The sequence below is a fragment of the Schistocerca americana genome, chromosome 7 (assembly GCF_021461395.2).
Source record: "Schistocerca americana isolate TAMUIC-IGC-003095 chromosome 7, iqSchAmer2.1, whole genome shotgun sequence".
Classification (NCBI taxonomy): Eukaryota; Metazoa; Arthropoda; class Insecta; order Orthoptera; family Acrididae; genus Schistocerca; species Schistocerca americana.
The window spans coordinates 97,718,135-97,742,335 of record NC_060125.1 but is presented as its reverse complement, the minus strand read 5'-3'; the positions used below and the strand labels follow the sequence as shown (position 1 = coordinate 97,742,335).

At 41.9% G+C, this 24,201-nt stretch overlaps 1 protein-coding gene across 1 annotated transcript; it reads left to right on the top strand.

Moving 5' to 3' along the window:
* The first annotated feature begins 1,051 nt into the window (after positions 1-1,051).
* LOC124622742 (myrosinase 1-like) lies at positions 1,052-23,785 on the top strand. The gene is made up of 11 exons (XM_047148531.1): positions 1,052-1,211; positions 4,835-4,968; positions 10,383-10,517; positions 10,611-10,733; positions 11,615-11,798; positions 15,134-15,228; positions 17,053-17,200; positions 20,348-20,496; positions 22,107-22,241; positions 23,197-23,303; positions 23,659-23,785. Exons 1-11 carry the CDS (start codon positions 1,052-1,054, stop codon positions 23,783-23,785), a joined length of 1,497 nt encoding a protein of 498 aa, XP_047004487.1.
* Positions 23,786-24,201: the final 416 nt, after the last annotated feature.

Here is a 24,201-nt window from a genome sequence, read left to right as displayed (position 1 = left end):
ATAAACTTTATATTTCGATTTTTAGTCTGGCAATTGCTCACTAACCCTCCAAAGCAGATGTACCTAGGATAACTTAATGCGAATCATACCTCCAAACATTTTTACTTATTTTCTTACTGGGTGTTGTGTGCTGTCCTTAGGTTAGTTAGGTTTAAGTAGTTCTAAGTTCTAGGGGACTGATGACCATAGGTGTTAAGTCCCATAGTGCTCAGAGCCATTTGAACCATTTGAACTTATTTTCTTCATCCTGTACGTAACGGATTTACCGGAACTAAAAATAATCAGATTTCTCGTGGACTACTGACGGCATTCGACGATTATTCGATTCAGTATGAATTTTACGGTAGTACAAGAACCACAATGATCAACGAAATCTACAGAACTGCGTAATGACATAAAGTTTTTACACAAAATGAAAAATTAGCTAATCCGTCGTTTGCTCCAACTATACACCACGTGTAAAAGCATACTGAACTGAATAACCGACAATTGAGGTACTGACGAGAACGCACAGAGACTAGCAACGACGATACAGAGTGACGAACTGACAGCAGCAGAACGGCGCAGCAGGATTGGCTGAAGAAAAGAAGGCATGCCTGCCGACGTCTTTTATCGCCTCGTATGATCACAGCCGCTACCTTCGCTCTCGCAGATTAACGCGTTTTAGCAAGAGATAAGGGGCCGTAAGGCAGGTCCAGTGACTGTGCAAAATACCGCATCTCACAGAAACTGTCGGAAGAGGTAAACACCGACATCTTTAGAAATTACACACTAGATTTAGCGAACAAAGCAGCTCTTGTAGCCCTAACAAAAAGAGTTTTACTTACATTCGCATTAAATCTCGAGCTCATCAAACATGCATCTCGCGAGACAATGACGGACAGTAAAAAAGACGATGCGCGGATCGCACCCACGCCCATCAGAACAATTGCCTTGAGCCTTTAATTGGCAATGCGTGCCAAAGTGTCACTCATAGGAAACCTTGCGGCTAGATTAACCAGAGGTGCAGAGTATAAAACGGCAGACGCACAAGCAGATGGGAACGCTAAACATGTGGTCATCTGTCTCCTTGCTCCTGCTTCTGGCAGCCAGTGTCCTGGGTCTCCCGGGAATATCTGCAGCTGCGGAACCTGCCAACAAATTCCCTGACGACTTCATCTTCGCAGCTGCCACCGCGTCTTACCAGGTGGAAGGGGCCTGGAACGAGGGCGGTAAGAATTCTTTTACTTCGAAATCTGAGAAATTACGTAGTGCCAGTGATTAACATTAAACTTTCTTTTATATATTAAATGATAGAAATGCATTGGAAGATCATTCTCCCCTGAGATTAGTGTCAGCAATAGCAGTTCTTAGTCAAACCTTTTCATTGTCTGAACAATGCTAAATTCGTAAATAGGAAATATCGGTTTAGATTAATTTCTTCATGAGGAGAGCCGTGAATTCTAAAACTGCAGATAACTGGTGACAATACTAGCATGTCCAGCTGTAATGTTTTTCATATAAAAATTGTTATTTTTGAACTTGTACAACAATTGAGGTAATTTCCTGTTGATACATAAATCAGATATTATTTTAAAATAGCCGTTTTTGAAGTTGAACCTGGGCGAAGCCGAATTCTTTCACTTCTATCGGGGGCAAATTTGTGGTAACAAGATGCACATTGTAGTGTTACCAGTATGCGTTTTTCATTCGAACGCGAGTGCGATATATAGTCAGTGAGTTATAAGAGTCGGCTGAGGCAGCCATTTTATGAGTCGGTCGGAACGAAAGGAGTGGACTTACGTAGAATAAAAATCTATACTGAATTTCAGAATAATGAATAATACCGACAAAACATGATAGATACAAACATAATTTACTTATGATATAAATAGCTGGAAGGAAAAATAGAGTTTAATATCCAGCACAAGTTCATATTAGAAAGGATGACGAAGGAAATCGGCCGGCCGGAGTGGCCGTGCGATTCTAGGCGCTACAGTCTGGAGCCGAGCGACCGCTACGGTCGCAGGTTCGAATCCTGCCTCGCGCATGGATGTGTGTGATGTCCTTAGGTTAGTTAGGTTTGATTAGTTCTAAGTTCTAGGCGACTGATGACCTCAGAAGTTAAGTCGCATAGTGCTCAGAGACATTTTTGAAGGAAATCGGTTGTACAATTTTCAAATGAACTATACAGGTATTCGCCTTGGTTGTTCTTCTCAAAATCAGGAAAAACTTAAATCGCAGTGCCTGAGCGGGTATTTGAACCGTCCGCCGGAAAACGAATCCAATCTGCTAACCATTGGGCCATGTCACTTGTATACTTGTAATACAGGTGAAGAAGAAAACTACAGTCGATGTTTTGAATGGCACTGACACTACCTGATCAAAATTGTGCGGACACCCATATGTAATGCGGAACTGACCACTAGATGTCACGAGAAAGGACCTACCTGTATACAAGGAGGCGGCGAGTATTGTGTTGTCGGCAGAGAAGGAGTACCGACAGAATGTGTCGCTGAGTGGAATTCAGTGACTTCGGACTTGGACTGGTCACAGGCTGTCACCTGACTGACAAATCCATGAGCGACGTTTCGACCTTTCCAAAGGTTGCCAAGTCGGCTGTCGGTGATGAGACTGTGAAATGGAAACGTGAAGGAACAATCACAGCCAAACCAGCACATGTAGCCCTCATGTACTGACGTATAGGGACTGACGAGCACTGCGAAGCGTCTTTGTACCAAACTGCATTATATCAGCGCAAGAAATCAGTCGTGAGATCCGAAGTGCTACTAACAATCGAGTCACCACAATGACTGTGTGCAGGGAGTCGTAAACAATGGGGTACAGTGGTCGAGTAACTCCTCACAACCCATACATATCTGTAGTGTGCTCTGCGACGTCTGAGGTGGTGTAAAAAGCGATCTCACTGGGCCGTGGATGACTGGAAACAAGTGGCTCGAGGGATGAATGACGCTTTACACTGCGGTAACCCGATGAAGGAATTTGGCTCTGGCAGATATCTAGAGAATGTCACCTGCCGTCGTGTGTAGAAGTACGGATTAGGTAGTGTTATGGTAACGGTTTTTTTTTTCGTGGTTAGAGTCTCGTCTTCTCATTGCGATAAAAAAAACTTTAAATGCCGAGGGACATGAACAAATTTTACAGCATTGTGTTCTGCGCGCAATAGAGGAGTAATTCAGAGACGACGGCTCAATGAGCACGACAAAGCAGCTTCTCTGAAGCACTAGTTTGTGAACAATCACATTCATGAAAGGGACTGGCCTACCGAGTCTCGATCTGACCCCAATGAAATACCTTTGGGTTGAATTAAACCGCGGACTTTGCTCCACACCCCAGCTTCCAGCATCACTACCGTCTCTGATAAAGGCTCTTGATCAAGAGTGAGCTGCCAGCCCTCCATAGAAATTCAGACACCTCACTGAATGTTTCTGTATTCAAGTCGTGGTAAAGGGTGGACACATTCCATATTAGTATTCTGACACTTTTGATCAAACAGTGTATAGTCATATCTTCAACTGTTAAGACCGGCAAATCTCTTGTGCTTTCTTTTTACTAATGTTAGACTTCATACATTCTTTGACTGTAACCCAAGCCTCTCCATTTGATAGACCGTTCTGTACGATCATTTACCAGTGTTCGCACTGACGGATCTGCTCAGCATTGAATATAAGATAAAGGAGTATTTTAATCCGACCATTAACAGCCAGTGCGCCGAAATTTTATCATTTTTGTATTTAGTGTGGTTGTGGTCCCCGTTGCATCTAAAGAGCCTACTGACGGTTTAGAACAAAGTGGAGCATGGGAAACTGCTTGACAGGCGTACAAGTGTAGACAAGTGACCAGAATAACCACGGTCGGGATGCACGGTGGCGTCTGTGCCCTTAGGCGAGTGTTTCGTTATCCGAGTGTGGTCTTGGGTGCGATATCAACCTGGTGGAGAAGTAGAATAGAATGCTTTTCTTAACTGAATGAAGCAGTGGAACTTAATTGGCATTTCATCATATATTACTTGGTATTTCAAAAATATTCATCCTATTTCACATGTCTGTCTCTTCTGCATCAGTGAAGATAGAAACTTGGGGTGCACTTTAACTTTCACATAGAAACTAAAATTTTACATTGGCTGATTTCATGGTGTGAGTTTGTTTTATTTTTTTTTTTTTTGGGGGGGGGGGGGGGGGGGGAGGGGTGTTAGAAAGGCTCTATCTTCCCTTGCAACACCGTTGGGTGAACTACGACACCACACATCAACAGTAATGAATGCAGATAGACTGACTCGCTAAAGTAAGGTACGAACCTGACAATGGCCTGGAAATTTCACGGGTTAACCGACAGTAGGAAACATGCCCTTCTAGAAGGAATTCGCCTCAGAATTAATGCTGAAAGAAGATCGTGACGGTAAGGAACAACCAGCACTTTTTCCAGCTTGGGTGCGAAACTACCCGCTTCTGTTTTTCGTGTTGGTCTCTCTACATTCAAAACTACCGAGCCCATACCACAGCGAATCACAGGCCTTATCAAGGCTCAGAGAAGTGTCAAATATTATCAGCACAGAACAAAAGTATTTATTTTCTTATTTGGTCAGGATACGTTTGATCCACTAACGCTCCTACAACCGGAATTCGTTTATTAAAACGAAAAATTATTCTTACTCGAAGGACTTTATCACAGGGTTTCGTAACTCTGTCAGTATATTGAGATACATGCTGTAGGAATCTAGGCACTGTGACGTGGTTTGATAAATGTGTGCACCTTGGAAACGAACAAAAGCTTCCCTTGTGCAACCATAGTCCAGTGTACTGGTATGTCAAATTGTGTTCAATCTGTGTTACAGGCAAGGGTGAGGGCATTTACGACCGCATGTTCCACACGATTCCCAACATCACCACCGATGGCAGCAACGGCGACGTGGCGTGTGACTCCTACCATAAGTACGAGATAGACATACAGCTCGCCAGAGATATGAACGTGAGTGTTGTTTGTAGTGGTATTAACTTTAGGACATAAGCAGTGATTACAAAACTAATATATATATATATTATATATAATTATGTGTAATTTGATTTCTGATTCATTATTTACTAATATCCAAACCAAAGCGTCACATTTTCGAAGTTAGTAACAGCCTGTCAAGAGCCCATGCTTGTAGTGCACTCTTAAGGATTTCTGTCATTAACTTATATTTTGCAGATATACTGAAAATAAGGAAAGTTATTCAGCTTATAGCTTCCGCTAACAATGGATGGACTAGTTATTTGTCACACTAACGGATTCCTGACTGTAAATGTAGGAAAAAAGGTCCTATGAACATGTGCCGGGAAACGGACAGTGTGCACGCAACGATACCATATCGTCCCGGAAGACAGTACAGAGCTGCATCACATCCGCGTCACAACAGATGTGGAAAATGGCTGCCATGGGATTGCAGGTGATAGGGATAGCAGCGGTTGTCATGCAGGATGCAAACAATCGCACTGTGGCTTACATCATGTTGGCTACTTGGCTGGAGCATGTACTAGGGTTCCTCTCAATATCTGCAAAACGTGGTCCTCCAAATCTGGTATACGCACAGTCTGCGCCTCCCTACACGTTCGTCTGTCTGAAACGACCCATGCTCACACAAATGCGCAAAAAAGACCTTGAAATGTGAGACGTGGTTGGTGTCTGGGAGCGTACATGTATAGCCCTGCTGCCTCTCGACTGTTTCCATCTGCTTGGCCGTACACAAAGAGCATCTCGGCTTGTTGCCGACATGAATAGCGAACCATTCTGCTGTTTGCAGTACGCTGCGTCAATCACACATCCTGAAACGCACGAGGAACACACGTGTCCGTAGTTGGTACGGAACATTCACCCAATTGTTAGTAGTTAGCTCTACCGACGCTGACGGATGACAGAGTAACTGTCATTCGTCAGCGCCATCTACTCGTACAGTGGCAATGAAGTATTTCCAGACACGTGACCATAGGACCTTTTTTGCTCCATTTCCAGTCAAGTCAAGTTTGTCGGTTTCTTTTATGTTCGCCCTGTATAAGCACTAATCAAGGAAATGAAAAGGATGTCAAGCCCGTGACGAGCGTCCCACCAATTTACGTACAGTATTAAGAGTAATGTATGGAAGATTTTTCTATTTCATCTAAAAACAATACAAACTTTCTGGAGACAGTATCCACGATGACAGTTCCTCGATTAATTATAATTTGATGAACTATTCAATATCGTAGCCGCTCGACACTGCAGCACCCGGCACCTCGAAAATTCCTGCTGGCACCGCGAGCGGCGCTTTGAATATCAATACCAATGAAGAACCTCCAGGCCGCCGACAAATGAAGAACGCCACGATGGTGTTATAAGCGGCAGGCACCTACGTAACAGTCTTCTAGTTGAGATTAGTTCCGTGTCCCTAGTTGGTATCAAACGTGTACCGAATTGTTAATAGTTGGCCCTACCGACAAGTATTCAGTATACATTGATGCACGTCCGTGTGGGGCCTCTGTATATAACTTGCCACGGCTGTCGCAAGTTGTTAACAATGTAGCAGTTCTTTCGCACAAGTCGAGTAAATTATAGTTATTTAAAGTGCACTTAGGTCAACTAATCTTCTGTTTGCCTGTACAGATTCCAACGGCAGAAGAGCCTTTGTCCCCTTCATCCCGTTTATCATGAGCAGCGAGGACGTAACATGTGGCTGCTCGGAACATAACGGTTGCCGACTCGCATCGTAACACCATTCCTTAGCAGTAAATCTGCCATTCTGTACCATAGCCTTCCGTCCAGTAAACGCAGGGAGGTTAGCAGAAAAGTCGCAGAACTACGAGATTACTAATTATAGAGCAAGGGTTTGCGTCAGTTAAATAGGCTCCAACGGATAGTTCGGCTGGTGGAACAGGGTCCGCACCAGGTACAAAGAGACAGGTTCCATGTCAGCCCAGAGCAGTGATTAATCTTCACGAAGATTCATTGATAGCGAAGATCTGTTAGAGTCCACGTCATACAGGGTCGTCTTAAACATTCCGAAAAACTTGCAAGGGTGTTGCAGGATAGATTGTACTAAGAAATAAATGATCTGAAAAAAGAAAATCGATAGCTTGCACCGTCTCGTAGTTAATTAGCATTGATGTTAGCCAATCAGGCCGTTGCACAAGCAAAGTAAAGCGGCTCAACAGAGACGGTATCACCAACGTGTTCTTCGTTTGGTTTCCTAAAACTGAACAAGACAGTATACAAAAATTGGACATGGGACGGTAGTAAGAGTCGACTCCGAGTCAAAGGCTGAGCAATCCCACGCGCTATTCATCTATGCTACGACAATAACTGACACTAGTTGCGTCTAGTTTTCGTATGTCCATCCCTGACTGGAGTCTGAGGGACTACGGCCATTCACTATTGTAAGGAAAATGAAACACCTACATCCGTCCTTATCATATTTATTGTACAGCTACCAATTTCGGCGCTGCAGTGAACCATCTTCACACCTTAGCTGATGCTGAAGGAGTTAACACCATCTGTACACACGATACATCAGTGACTGGTATAACTGGTTTGTGATGCTGTCTCGTCAACCATCAACTGTCAACTGAGTTACATCACAGTTACAAATAGACTGCATAAACTAGTAAACTGTGATGTTATCTCTACAACCATCAACTTTCAACTCAATTGACAGTTGGCACTTGATGGTTGGAGAGACAACATCACAGTTACAGGTAATTTGCGTAAACCAGTTGTGTTGGCCCCTGATCGTGTGAACAGATGGTGTTAACCCCTTCAGCATCAGCTAAGGCCTGAAGAAGGTGCACTGAAGCCCCAAAACTGGTGGGTGTACAATAAATGACATCATAAGGGCGGCAGTCTGTGTTTCATTTTATTATTAATTGCGTCTGGCTGGCCGTTTCAACCTGCGCGCCCAACAGCTTGGTTGGCTAAGTTCAACTATAATGAACTCCGAAACGGCGCAACGTATTGAATTTTCTTCTTAATAATTATTTCCTGCACAACCAATCCGGCAATAACCTTACAAGCTTTTCACACTGTTTCTGGGGACTCTGAATATTACTAAAAAAGTAACCCAGAGCACGGCAACAGTAGCTGGTAGTCTACCTTACAGCCTCCAAGACAACAAAATTTTGATTTTCAGTATTTCATACAATCATTGACCGAATATAAAGATTGAACATGCTCTCATAATCTACTCATTAAGAGACATGGCTCGCAATTATCCAGGTTTCATTTATCTACTATCTGACAATGAGACCACTTTACCACAGACACCCCCCACAAAATGATGAAATGAAAATGGTTCAAATGGCTCTGAGCACTATGAGACTTAACTTATGAGGTCATCAGTCTCCTAGAACTTAGAACTACTTAAACCTAAGGACATCACACACGTCCATGCCCGAGGAAGGATTCTAACCTGCGACCGTAACGGTCACGCGGTTCCAGACTGTAGCGTCTAGAACCGCTCGGCCACTCCGGCCGGCTGACGAAATGAAAAAAAAAAGTTTATCGCTTACTACATTTTCACTTTTCGTGCAATAAAACCGTCACATCAGGCATAACGCTTTAGTTAATTATTTCGTAACTACTGACTCTGTTTGCACACAGCATCTACATATACCACTGAATGTACTTAGAAATTATGTCATTGTACGGCACATACTTCAGGACATATGACGTCATAAACATTGAAATACGTGAAAAACTTGCTTTTGCTTAAATAGGAGCTCAAATTTACCTAGACTATACTTATCAAATGGTTCAAATGGCTCTGAGCACTATGGGACTCAACTGCTGAGGTCATTAGTCCCCTAGAACTTAGAACTAGTTAAACCTAACTAACCTAAGGACATCACACACATCCATGCCCGAGGCAGGATTCGAACCTGCGACCGTAGCGGTCTCGCGGTTCCAGACTGCAGCGCCTTTAACCGCACGGCCACTTCGGCCGGCACTATACTTATCCAGTGTTTGATAACGAGAGAGCTTTGCGACCTCCAACAAACTTTAAACATAATTTTAAGGCTTTCCTACACTTGTCGCTTACACTCTTAACGTCAGATATTTAACAGATTAATTATCTTGCACAGTAATCAGAAGTTTGAAGAAGATTATTTAAAGAATCGGGGTATTTGTGCTGCTTACTAACAGAAAATGAGACACTTTACTGTTATTTTAGAAATATTATATATTTAATCAGTAACTGTTATTTGCATGCCATCACCTGGTGAAACTGAATATCATAAATAATAAAATGGGATGTGACAGTTGTCACCCGACATCCAAAATGAGGTTGCTGATCAAATAAAGACGAGTAGCAGACGCAGAACTTGGGGAAAATGTTGCTTATTTGATATCATTGGTATGTTCTGCTAATCATTGACGGACAATTGATTAATTATCTTCTTCTTTAAGGAATAATTCTGAAAATAATTTGTTGTAGAATAGCTAGAACTGAACGTAGACCTTACTGTGCAGAGATGAAAACGCTCAAAAAGTTGGATGGTGTTTTTGTAAAATGCTCGAAATTATGAACCAGATGGAGAATACGTAACCGTTTAAAGATTCCTATTGCATTTGTAGATATTTATTGCATACTAACGACAATCACCTACATAATTTCACGGTTAAGAATCAGAGAAGCACCACTAAGTCTGTTAAGCATCACTCGTGTATTTGAGAGTGCAGTAATCTTACTGCGCCGTCTGGGACAAGACTTTCCTACAATTTTGTCGATTTTATTTCCAGAGCGTTTATGTTATTTCGATTTCTCATTTTTCATGGAGCCATTTCGTCTTAGCTTCCCTTCGTTTCCTATTTATTTCATTCCTCAGCGACCTTTATTTTTGTATTCCCGAATTTCTCTGAACATTTTTGTTCATCATCATCCATAAGATTCGTTTGAACACCGAAGGGCATTACCAGGCGTCGTCCTATTGAAGGTGGTATGCCGTTGCCTTTCTCTGACCTTCGAACTGACTTACGTAGCCAGGTAACAATACATAAAAATTGAAATCTTATAGTCATTGCAGTGTGGCTTTGAGTTGCATCTAGCTTATTGATCGGCTTGTTCTAGAAATGTAATGAAGATGAGTTGCAGAGTATTTTTAAGTTATAAATTTATAGTGGCAAAATTTGATTTCCGGAAAGTATTCCTACAGCTGAAGTTCGTGTGGTTTTGAGTTGTATGTAGCTGATTGATCGGCTTGTTCTAGAAACGTAATGAAGATGAGTTGCAGAGTATTTTTAAGTTATAATTTTATAGTGGCAAAATTTGATTTCCGGAAAGTATTCCTACAGCTGAAGTTCGTGAAAGTTGTGTAGGGACAATATTAACGGGAGCTGGCGCTTTAATTGACGCTGATATTATTTTTGTGCTGCAGGTGGACGCATACCGCTTCTCCATATCGTGGCCCAGGATTCTCCCCACTGGAGACGTCAACAACATCAACCCGGAGGGAATCGACTACTACAACAAGCTCATCGACGGCCTCATTGCCAACGGCATCACTCCAGTGGTAAGAGCAACCTCAGTGATCCGGCTTCTGTTCCTTGACATTAGATCACTAATGAAATGTGAAGTCACACGGTGTTGTATATGTTTGTTGCAGGTGACGATGTTCCACTGGGACCTGCCACAGGCACTGCAGGACATCGGGGGTTGGCCCAACCCCAGACTGGCGGACTACTTTGTCGAGTACGCCAGAGTGCTCTACGACAACTACGGCGACAGGGTATGTGGGTAGAGTGTACTGAAGTAAAGTAATACTTTGATATTCATAGTCAATATTAAGCTGGAGCTAACAATAACCGGACAGAAGGGTAAAAGTTAATATTATTTAATTTCTGTCCTACCTTTTCTGTTGTTTTCTCTTGGGTGGTTACTAGATGGAGACTGTATGTAAGTTTTCAATCGAGCCTTAGGCGTTTTGGTGGTCTACTGGTTGCACAAGGATGCACAGCTAGGGAGAGTAGCATCTCAGCTAACATTTACTATACTTGTTTGATATTTTAGATCTTAGGTAGGAATTCCACTGGTCACAGTAGGGTGGAATTGCAGATACAGAACTGAAAGTAGGAATGGTACCTCAGCTATCGGAGATAAATGAGAAGTGATAGATCGGATCACTGAAATACACGTTTGCTGCTAAATGCTCGAGTAGATGTTGTTACTTTCAGTTCAAATCCTGTCCGGCCAGCCAGTTTTAAGTTATCCATGGTTTCCCTTAATTGATTAAGGCGGAAGTGTGGATGGTTACTTTGAAATGACATGGCCGATTTCCTTCCGCAGTTCGTTATTTTAGAGATGTTCAAACCTAATCCTCTTCGTTTTTATTGCGCTACATGGGGTATATCCCGTTTATTGCAGAGCCCAACGGTGCCATACCTTGACAGATGGCCTCCTCCTCTACTCAGTTAAACCCTCACTAATTCCTACATACGACCTCATCTCAAACTCTGTCCATATTACCGTATCTGTGTTGGTGTCAGTTAAGTTCCTTTATTTTGACAGTATCAAATATTTATCAGTCTAATATTCGACTCGAGTAAGTAGATATGTATTGAAGTAAATTATAGAAACAAAGGATACACCAACCACATGTTGTGCGTGCAGGTGAAGTGGTGGCAGACGTTCAACGAGCCGGCCAGTTTCGTGGGCGGCTACTCTGGAGGCTACACGTTCGCCCCGGGCATCAACTCGTCAGGCGTGGGAGACTACATGGCGGCCTACACCGTGCTCATGGCACACGCTGGCGCCTACCGCCTCTACGACGAGAAGTACCGAGAGACCCAGAAAGGTAAACACTCACTGTCCAACATCACGGCTGGTGCTACGGCTGGCGAGGTGTGGAGAAAATGTGAGCCGCATGATACCCAAACTCGTTGGAGAAACGATAAATGAAGCGTGAAATCATCTTAAGGAGTCGTGTTTCCTGGAAGCATAAGTACCATTTCACGAAAGCCATGTGCCAGGGCATCTCAAATGTTGAGGCAAATAACTTTTGACTGGTAAAGCTCGGCCCATTTATTTTACAATATCCATAGCCCTGAATCTGCTTTTAGCAATCACTTCACAACCACAGTACATTGCTTGTATGTCATTCACTCTACAACTAGATATGTGCAAGCCATGTTTATATAATACGTAGCCCTTCAGTATTAGCCTATTCCTACACTGTTCCGTTTACATAAGGAACTAGTAAAAAACAACTGCCCCCATATGCTTCCTGACCTTCCTCTCACGATCGCTACGCACGATACTCCAGCATTTTTGCACAGCCCACAACCCATGTTATAGAATGTAGCAGAAGGTAGTACGTTATAGTAAGCTTATCTCCTAGTACCAAACAAGTCTCTTCTCGATATCTTATCGAATTTTGTCTACTTTGTTTGCAATTCATTTTTCTCACTGAATCACAACAGTGCCTTCATGAAATGGATATTCTGCGGAACATAATCCGATAACCACTGATCTAGGCGTCCAGATCACTAATTACACTGTCTGATCAATAGTATACGGACACCTTTTAATGCACATTAATATGGGCTGCGTCCACCCTTCACCTTTATAGCGGCCTGATTCTGCTGATGATGCTTTCAATGCAATGTCTCAATGTCTATGGAGGAATGGTAACCCATTTGTCCTCAAGACCGAAACCACATGTGGTAGAGATCTTGGACTCTGGGTTCTCAATCAAAGTCGATTCCTAACTGATTCCAAATGTGTTCCAGAGGATTCAGATCAGAATTCAGGAATGTGGCTATCCACAGATCGTTGCCGCAGACATGCTGTTTTATGACAGGGCGGATTGTCATGCTGATCCTGTCATCGTCTTCGAACTGTCCCTCCACGTTACGCCGAACAAAAAGGTCCAAAATGTGTTCATATCCTTCCGCATTTAGCATTTTCTTAAGCGCAATAACGGGACTACACTCTAACTGGGAACAATAGCTCATACCATGACACCACCTCCTTGTACCTCAGTGTTGGTACTACACTTGCTGGCAGGTAACGTTGCCAGGCATTCGCCAAACCCAAACCCTTCTATAGGATTTCCACAGTGAACAGTGTGATGTATCACTCAAAATCACTCATTCCAAGTCATCCACTGTACATTGGCGTTGTCCCTTTCGCAAACTCAAACGTAGCTTACCATTGACTATCGAAACGTGTGATTCATGACAAGTTGCCCGACCGTTGTACTCAATTTTTTTGACCTCCCTATGCGCAGTCATTGTGCTACCTGGACTGATGGTAGTACTCTGGAGCTCACGAGTGACTCCTTCAGCTGATTTCATGGGATTTGTTACGACAACCTTCTGCAATGACCGACGTCCCTGTAGGTCAGAGTATTAGCTCTGCCTCGTCTTGGTTCGCTGTGTTTGTTTCTTCAAGTATCCACTTCACAGTCACAACCCCGGCAGCCCACTTGGGCGGTTGTAGAGGGTTTGAAATGTCATTGACGGATTTGTTACTCAGGTGGCATCCAACGATTAGTCTACGTCTGAAATCAAAGAGCTCCCATGTTCTACCTATTCTGTTGTTAATGCTTCTCTACCGGAAGCATAGTTCTTTTTTTTGTGGCATGTTGTGTCCAAAGAGTTATCACCTTTGGCGATTTTTTTTCTGGAGTGGCAAGGTGTGAGAAATATAGTTTCACTTTATCGTGTATTCGATTGCAAAGGCACTTGTGCTCTCTGTGGGTCCTTGAGTCCATTGAAGGTGTTGGTTAGGTCGGAAGCACAGTATTCCCCGCCTTCTTTTATACTGAAGGGTCCGTCTCTCATGACATCTAGTAGTCAGTTACGGTATTACATAGGAATGACTGGACACTTTTGATCAGAAAGTGTATGCATCACTTGAATGCCAAAGCCCATCGAGTTTAGACGCCAGCACAGCTGCCAACAGAGTTAACGCACGTATTGCACTATTCATAAAGAATCAAGCAAGTTTGCTAAAAGCATAATTTGTAACCTGTCGTATTAGTTCGAAGTTTGTACGTAGACTGTGACAGACTCCAGACCTATATAATAATGGCGCAGTTTCCCCCCCTGAACACTGTTCCAGTGCCAATTTATTGTGCCGTTGTGAGTGGTCATACCCGTTTTCATGGAGCTGTTTACACATGCATTCTGATGTCAGAAAAGGGTGGCGTGTCGATTACTTGCGACTACAGACATTAAGGTTAACATCTGCAGTATGGTAGTAGTACACAAATAATAAATAATGATGTGGTGAACAGAAAACAAGTATTTGGAATGTGGCTGGTAATTACTGGTTTGTCGATGATTATAATAATTTTTCCTGAGCATCGGCTACTCAAATAAAATATTATGTTGTCATAACAACAAAAAGAAAGTAAGAAATGGATTTAACCAAGGTAATTGCCAGTTTCCTAGTATTATTATCATATTGGCACTATCTCATTTGCTTTTCCAAATATGCACGATTTACATGTATTTTTCTTACATACTTACCGACTTTCCTTTTACCCGACACATCATATGTGTGCATTTCAAAAAATCCTTTTCCGAGCGCCAAGCTATTGAACTACTCTTAAATTTAGTAAGTTGCGTATTGAGACTAGCCTACAACTGAGAATAATGTTCTGTGACGAAAGGTCGCGTTTTGCCAATAGGCAAGATGTTTCGCAGAACAGTCACATCCCAATTAGTTTTAGAGATGGTACTATCTGTTATTTGGTATGCACTCACAAAATCCACAAATATGTGGTCCGGTAACTTGTTTAACAAAGCACGAATGTTACACAATAGACCCCAACATAGTGTAAAATCACTACATTTCACCTATGGTAAATGCCCTGAGCGATGTTTCAAGTAAAGACGCTCTCGACTCTTACGTGAAGTTTCTGTATAACCTTGAAATCGTCTTCGACTTCCTCTGCATTAAATTTGGGAATATGTTATTCATTTGTCTCAGTTAGGTTTGCTATCCTATCTCTGTCTAATGGATACAGACAAATTTCCAACCCTCGAAATTGTCAGGGATGTTACTAATGCTTTCTATTTACATTACTTTGCTTAATCGTTGTCTGTTTATTAGCACCTCATGTATTATTACTCTTAGCTATAGTACAGATTGTATGACTCACATTCGTCTCTCTTATCACAGGGAAGGTCGGCATCACAATTAACAACATGTGGTACGAACCTGCAACCGACTCTCCGGCAGATATTGAGGCGGCAGAACGCAAGATGCAATTCTATGTAAGTACCAGGAACTCTTACAACTTTTCTTCCCAAAAGCATTTCAGGACCGTATTACAAGAAAAATGTGTATTTCCATCAGAAAGTGGTCGAAGACTCTGGTTAACATGATGCAACATAACATCAAGTAAATATTGAGCCATTCAACGTTGATTCGTAGCTAAATCTGAAGAAATGTTACTTAAGCCTGTATTTCATTCATTATGGGACAATGTTTTTAGAAATACTCATGTCTCTTATTTTTCAAGTAGTGATAAGAAAAAATTTTTTTCATCGGGACCAACACGGACGAAATACAACCCACTAAATGATTTTGTCAGTCACGTTTACAGGACGTATACGCATAACTCAATACGCATAAGAAAGAAAAATATGTCTTTTGGTCACATTTGTGAACATTTGTATCTGTTTAACAAAGCTAGGTTCTACAAATGCTAGAATATATGGCGATTTTTTGCCTTAATTTAAAAAGTTACACCGAAATTTCTGAAGCATGATTCACTATCTTGGACACAAAACAAAAGATTCGTCGAACTTAATTCAGTTACCTATCGGAATTGTCACTTCTTACACATTCAGACGACATGAACGTTAAGGATTGAGAATTTGCAAAATAACTTATAGCTGTTGGGAGGATCCGAAAATGGAATCTAAAGTAAGAAAATAGTCGGGTTTAACGTCCCTTCGATTCATTACAGTCTAAGCACAAGTTCAGAAAGTATAGGAAATCTAAGAGCCGTTTACAACGCATCAGTCCTAGCATTTACCTTAATCAATTTAGGTAAATCATAGGAAATCTTATCGGGATGGAAAACATAATTTGCGTATATAAAGGTAATTTGAACCAACATCCTGTAGAATTCAATACAGGGTCTTCACCACAGCACAACCACCACAGATTTTCTGAATGTATCTTGCAATTTTAGATATTGATAAAGACAAGTGCCTCATATTCTAAGCAAATTTTTCCTACAGTGGCTTCAAATCGGCATTAGGAATGTCTAAACGAACACTGAAGCTCAACTCAGATGTTGTCATAATGCCGTGCATTAAATATAGTGCAAATGTTGGCAAGGATTAAGGTACTCCTCAGGCTATACTAGAAATCAATCTCTTACCACAACCTTTATCTCGTATTCACTTGTGTTGCCTTCGCCTACCGACAGCAAAATTGTCGCTTTCAAGCCTCGCTTAGGTACCTGCTAAGATGAGTCTGTCACCATGACCATATACTCCTTTTTATTTCAGGTCCTGTTCACACTACATGAAAGTCACAAAGCTTAGTTTAAAGATCAGAGGCCAAACAAAAGTCTGTACCATTCATTTCCCACTCTGTAGTCAGAGTGTGTCAGCAGCACCATCACTGAGAATTCCAGAAAAATTTAGTGGTCAAATCTGTGTAGCACAAAAGCTGTTACATGATTCCAATTGGTAAGTAGTGTAGGTGCACAGCTTGTTAGGAAATGCCGTAAGCAAGTGACCGTGGACTTAGCTGCAGTCGCTGTAATTTTCAGCAGGTCACTAATGAGCATGTCCATGTGATAACGGATACATGTCCACGATAGGATACGCTACCCCCAAGTGGGTTAATGCCCACACCTGCATGAATGAGTCTTAAGATCCACATCTATAGCGCTATCAGACACTTAACTACTTCCAACACTCTCTCCAAAAATAAAACAAATTTGATACATATTGCCATAATCGTTTGTGATGTTTCATACCAGTGCACATTTTGCAGGTTTGAGACAGTATGTGCGGATGAATTATTAGCTTAAGATTCTGCACTGGGCAATTGCCTTTACCTAATGAATTTACTTCCAGTCTGGCCTGTACAATCACCCTATTTACACGGCCGAGGGAGACTGGCCCGAGGTGGTGAAGCAGAGGATTGCGGCAAACAGTAAGGCTGCAGGCTACCCCAGGTCCCGACTAGTGGAGCTCACGCCAGAGGAGGTGGAATACATCAGGGGTGAGTAAACGACACTACCCACAGCATCTATCTACTGGCCTGATGGGCCTATTCCAGCTTGAATACCATCCGTTGTAAAGATTATTATTGGGTATTGGTTTCACATGACATACAGAAAAAATAACAAATAGGGGCATCCATGAATTGGTCAAATGTGAATCAGTATTGATGGTCCAGCGACAATTTCGAACCAAATATGAAGTAAAAGCTACAACGAACACACATTTCGTGAGACTATCAGCTTATATGGTTTGAAGAAAACAGGCTGGCTGGGATCATCAGCTGATGCAGTGGACTGTGAAAGGGAGTCAGGAACGCGAAGAAATCGACGACACACACTCAATAAACCATCTCAATGTACGCAAGTGTATGCATGTAAAACCAGTACTGGCCATAGGTGTTGACTACTTAGGAGAATGAGCTTCGTTCTGAATGTTGCGTCGACTTGCTGTGGTTACTGCAGAAAGATGGGTTTTCACTGAAGTTGGTATTCAGTGACAAAGGCACGTCCCATTTGTCCGGAAAGGTTAATTGTCATAAGGTGCGAGTTTTTGGCACAAACCATCCACAAGATAAACATTTGTGGTTCACAAAAAGTTAACTTCTTTTGTGCCATATCTTTTTAAAATTTTGTGGAGCAATGGCTAGTGGCATGAATGCTGCAAGACAGTGGAGACTTCATTTTTCAAACAAGATGGTGCTCCACCACACGTTCTTTCGACGTACGTATTACCTTAATGCCAAATTACCACCCTGTTAGATTTTCTGTGCGTCCCATCATGACTGTTCTATTCTTTAGTGGCCTGCACGATCGCCTGACATAACTGCATTCGATGTATTCTGATCTGACTATCTAAGAGATCGTGTGTTCCTTGCTCAACTGAACTTAATTTGGAAGAGTTGCAGAAAATGGTTCAAATGGCTCTGAGCACTATGGGACTTAACATCTATGGTCATCAGTCCCCTAGAACTTAGAACTACTTAAACCCAACTAACCTAAGGACATCACACAACACCCAGTCATCACGAGGCAGAAAAAATCCCTGACCCCGCCGGGAATCGAACACGGGAACCCGGGCGCGGGAAGCGAGAACGCTACCGCACGACCGAAGAGTTGCAAGGAGGATTATTTATGGCAGAGACTTATTTTGACAATAACTTATTGTGATATGTATGGCAAGAGTGTGAGTAGTTTACTGATTTGCACATCTCATTTAGCACTTCTACGTAAGTTGAAAACTTGAAGGGATGCTCTACCCACTGATATTCGTTTATTTTATGTAACTCTTCCAGCTTCAGAGGTACTTATGATGAACCTTGTAATAGAGCCATGCACAAATAACATCCACACAGCAAAGAGCTTGTGCGTCTCCCGTCATAGAGGACCATCACAGTTACACTCGAGTAATAAACATCCACACAGGTAAGAGCTCGTGCGTCTCCCGTCATAGACGACCATCACAGTTACGCTGGAGGAATACTTCATACTACCTATTCCTTGACCCTTTGCTTCAAACAGAAAAGTCATTCAGGATGGAGCAGAACAGTGCTTTAAAGAGACACTCAACTGAAGACATGGTAACCTTTTCTGTATTTTGGTTAGTGCATTCCACTATTTAAACTGTTTCCTAGGACCAGACTTTCGTCAGATATTAGGGCTGTAAATTAGGTATTGCTATCTGACGAAACCAGCCTACTGTCAAGCTACTCTTCACAAAATATCAAACTGCAAACTAGGCCAAAGTGCTGCGAAATGTACAGTTTCTGACCACATGAATCAACACAAAGTAGTATTCCTTAGCTACGCTGTTAATGAGTCAAGACTAAACTCTCATACAAATTCCAGAAAATGACAACATAGGGAAATAACTCACCGGACAAAAAATTACTCACCCCGTCATTTAATATCACGTGATTCCCTCCCTGGACCTGATAACTGCCTAAGTTTGGTTAAGAAGTGAGCCCTCAAGTCTGTGCAAGCCATTCGCTGAGGACCTGATTGCGCAATTCCACCCAATTGCTGGATGCTGATGCCAGTGTCCTTTCCGCTGTTCTAACATGTCCCGCAGATTTTCTCTGAAGTCGCGGGACTTATCATGATAGTCGAATTGTAATAGGGTAGGCGAGTGTCCAGAAATCCAGTCACATATTCTTCCAGCACCATGATCCTTGCTGTTCTCTTTATGTGCCTGTATGACCAATGGTCTCTTTCTCTGACTCTTATTTATTACCCACATTTCTGCTCCGTACGCAGTGATGTTTACAACAAATGAACGTTATATCAACTGTTTGGTCCTTTCAAAAGGGCTGAGTTCAGCTGTCATCGGGCCCTCCTACACTGCCAATTTTATTATTTAAGTCTTCTTCTCTTCTTCCGTTTGATGACATTGTAATCCCCAGTCTCTTAAGAGACTTACATTCACTGATCTTACTGGCTCTAGCCTCTAGAATCTCTGTGGCATTGCCACCAATTTTCAGATATTCAATTTTTCTGATGTTTATTGTCAGGCCCCATTTTTCACACTCCTGTTTTAACTTCCTAAGCATGTACCTACTACGATAACCTCGTCAACAGCAAAGAGAAGTGTATATAAGATTTCATCCCCCACAGAGACTCACATGTTTCCACATATGTTCCTTCAGTGCTTCTTCCACATGGACACTAAACGGCGTCGGTGCTGTAGTATGCTGTTGGCGTGGGCCTTTTGCAACTGAAAAATCTGGCGACACTGAATTTCGTGTTTTGAAAGCGTTACCGTTATGCTCTTATGTAAATAGTTGACACGACACTTTTTACGTACTTGCCTACGGAATGTTTTGTGGTAGCGTATCATACATTTGAAAATGAATTCACATTAGAAACAGCACAATAATGAAACAATAATAATAATATTAGCTGTTGTAACCAATTTAATATTAACCGGAGGGACCACAGTTTTCTCTCAGACATTTTCCGGTAGCAGTTTACGCTGATGCTACTCGGTGTTACGCTTTTCCATCAATATGAGAAAAATCTGTTGCTTTTGCGACTTACTTACTATTTACTGTGGGCTATATGTTATATCGTTAAAGAAACAAGGTTATACATTTGTAAAAAGTCTCTGTCAAGTGTAGAAACTTGTTTGACAGTGTACGGTATTGTTTCAGGCACGTCTGACTTCTACGGACTGAACCACTACACGGCCAACCCAGTATCTGACGGCTCCAGCGGCTACGACCCCTCCATGGAGTTCGACGCGGGCGTCGTTATCGGGGAATACACGGACGCACCGCAGGGGGCATCCACCTGGCTGAGGGTTTGTACACTCTATGTTCACTCAATCACTCATACCTGCCCGCCTTGTGCACTGCGTATGTACTGAGACATTTGGTGAAAGTGAATGAGAACCCTGAACGGGAGTTGGCTTAGAACAGCGAAGTGGCATGATCGTATGACACAATTCCCACAACTTTCCTCCTTAACTGAGGCCTACGTTTGATAGCGGGGACTTCTCTTACCAAGAAACTCACTCTTTACATTCGCTGGTCTGCTTCCTATATCCTACTTGCTTCGTTAATCATGCGGTATTCATCTTCGAAGGCAGCAAAATTCCTTCGATTGTTTACTATGTGTCACACAAATTTGACGTTTAGTTTAATTCAAGTTTCATTTCTGTTACCTGTGTTTATGCTATAAGATGTACTTTTTCTCCTTTTTTGCAGTCTTCCTGATACTCGAAATAACACAGTTCCAAAATTGTGCTAAAAAGCGCGTAAATTCGTCATCAGTTTTTCACATGTAGGTTGAACTGTTCACAGTCTGTCCAATAACATCTTTACGTTTGTCAGAAATGAGCGCTAATTCTTTACAACGTTCACTAAACATATTGGTTCCTGTGCTACAGTCCCTTCATTAATAGGTGATCCATTTTTATGGCAAATAATGGCGTGACCTCTATGATCATTTCAAATAGCAATTACTTCAGAGTGTACCCTATCAACACCACATGATTTTTCATAATGTGCATTACCGACAGGGAGAGGCGATACTTTATGCCCACGCCCAAAAAAGTTTAAAACAACATAATCTCTTAAATGTTGATCGATTATGTTAACAACATACTTTTTTAAACAGGTAATGATGTGTAAGTCGTTTCAGAATCAGAAAATATCTTTTAGCATACTGTACTCTTAGCATATCAATGCATTTTCAGTAATGTATACTACCAAGATGCAGTTGCTTTATGACCGCCACAAATAGTTAAAAAATGCGAATTTAGTTAATTGTTGTTGACGTTTACTCACATCGTACTTTTTAAAGGGAAACTGATGTATAAGTAAGGTCCTGAACCTGCAGATACTGAAATGACGTTCATTGTGCAAAATGACTACTACTTAACACTTAAATTCCTGGGAAAAGTTCACCTAATAAATTGAAGCATTTGAGGAATCTGGTAGGAGAATTCATAAAAAAACAAAAATATTTTTCTGTTTATAAAGTAGTTGACTAAATTACAATATTTGCAAAGGGTGAGCATAAAGCAACCCCGCCCCCTCTTAGTTTGCGAGTGTTAATATTTCTGCAGAGTTGTTTCAAACACTTGAACAACAGTTTGTGGCTCCCCGAGTCGCTATTACACACTTTGTTCCACGCGGTTAAATGTTAGAGCAATTCCACAATTCTTTGATCTTTTAATGTCTGCTGATAAACACTCGCGTTTGTGCTACACAATGTTCTGGCGGAGAGATGTTTTTCTGCTGAAAATTCCAGTCTTATAACACAAATCCGTGCTGATTCTCCGAGAGCTTCAGTTTTTACTTCTTCAAAGACAATCCGAACTGAAACATCTGTACATGCATTTTTGCGTCGTTGCCCTTAATATCAATGAATTTGGTAACCCATCTAATTGCCACGTTATCCTTGCAGAGCACTCCTTGGGCCTTTCGCAAGCTGTTCAACTGGCTCGCGCAGCACTACCCCGGCTACCCAATCTTCGTCATGGAGAACGGCTGGTCGGACACTGGAGAGCTGGAGGACCAGGGCCGAATAGACTACTACGCTGTGAGTATTCTGTCCAGTTCTTTCGATTCGATCAACATTATCAGAAACTTCTCTGGTATACCCTCTAAGACAAAGAAAAGATGCACAACGAAAGAATTTCCAGAATGGGACGGAAACTGATAGATGGGACTCACACCTACAGGCAAACAAACGATTAAAATTTCAGGAAAATTAAAACATTTGTTCATGAGAACAATCTTCACAAATTGAGCAAGACAATAACGCACTAGTCCACCTCTGGTTAATTCCTTAGCAGTTTTCGGTTTGGCATTGACTGACAGAGTTGTAAGATGTTCTCTTGACAGATATTGTGCCAATTCTGGCAAGGTGCCATGTTAGATCCTCAGTATTACGCTCTGGTATGAGGACCGCACCCATAATGCTCCAACATTTCTCAACTGGGTAGAGATCCGGCGACTTCGCTGGCCAAGGTAGGGTTTGACAAGAATAAAGACAAGCAACATAAACTCTCGCCATGTGAGGGCTGGCATAATCTTGCTGAAACATCAGGTCAGGATGGCTTTCCAATGAAAGGCATCAAAATGGGGCATAAGATGTTGTCAAAATACTGTTGTGCTGTAAGGTTCAGCGGCTGACAGCCAAATGGTTCCTCCTATGAAAAGAAATGTAGTACCAGACCACCACTCCTGGTTATCGGGCTGTATGGTGGGGGACAGTCAGGTTGGAATTCCATCAATTTCCGGGGAGTCTTCGGCCAGGAATCTCACGGAATGCAGTAGAATTGTCTTCAGTGATGACTCTTGCTTCAAACTCAGCCGTGATGACCAGTGAATAAGCTTCTGGAGGCGCCGCGAACAGCAGTGGGATATCAGTCTGACTGTTTACGAAACTGTTACACTGCATTATATTATTCTGTCAGTGGTTTCGTCATCCTTATGATTAAGTGAATGTCATAGTGTCTCTTTCTGAAAATAAAGTTTTTATCTGTTCACAGTCCTACTTGGCTGCTATGCTCAAGGCTATTAATGAAGATGGTGTTGACGTAATCGGCTACACAGCTTGGAGTCTCCTGGATAACTTCGAGTGGGGCACAGGATTCACGTAAGTAAAGCCAGTTGATTGCATTCTATTGTCATCAAACATTATGGACAGTTCTTCAGACCACCTGGCCTCTTGGTGTCACATTCAGATGGCTCAGTAACATTTGGTATATGCAAGATGTCCATTATGTGTACGAATGTGTTACATGCATTTCTGTTATTATACCAAAACATTTCTCCCGGCTTCAGTACTTACCTGTAATCTATTGCCACCCATAAGCATAAATTAATAGATCATGTGTATTTTTTGTGGAGCACTTAACTTGATAATTAAAAACATACTGTAGTTAGATCCATAAAAATTCCACCACTTCATATACAGATCGTTCAGATATTGTGCTTCTCGGTTGTTTCAGGACCAGATTTGGACTTCACCATGTGGATTTCAACGATCCAGATCGCAAAAGGACACCTAAGGCGTCCAGCAAATTTCTCGGACAAATCTTCAAAACGAAAACCCTTCCTGCTGAGTACCTAAACTAAATTCCAAGAAGTATTGGACAGTCAGAACAATAAAAATTTGCATAAATAAAGCACTTAATGTTTGTTTCGTGATCTCCATTGCATCCCTATTCCATGCCAGACATACCTGAAGTGAGTCTTCCGTATGTGACTTAAGTGCTGTGATCTCCCTTGATCTGTCTTCAACCGCCTGGAAAACAGTGAAATATGTGTGCAGATTTTCCCATTTTAAGATCCCATGTACAAGTTGCTCTACTGCTCAGCTGTATTTAAAAATTTAGGGAGAATCTTAAATTTCCTCAAAAGAAAATCTTCACCGTCTGCTTTGTATTCTGCTGTATGACTGAAGCACACTTCTTCTAGGAGAATTTCTGCCACAACCCTTGTCTAACTACACATTTTATACATGTACAACATCCAACCATAGTAAAACTTCC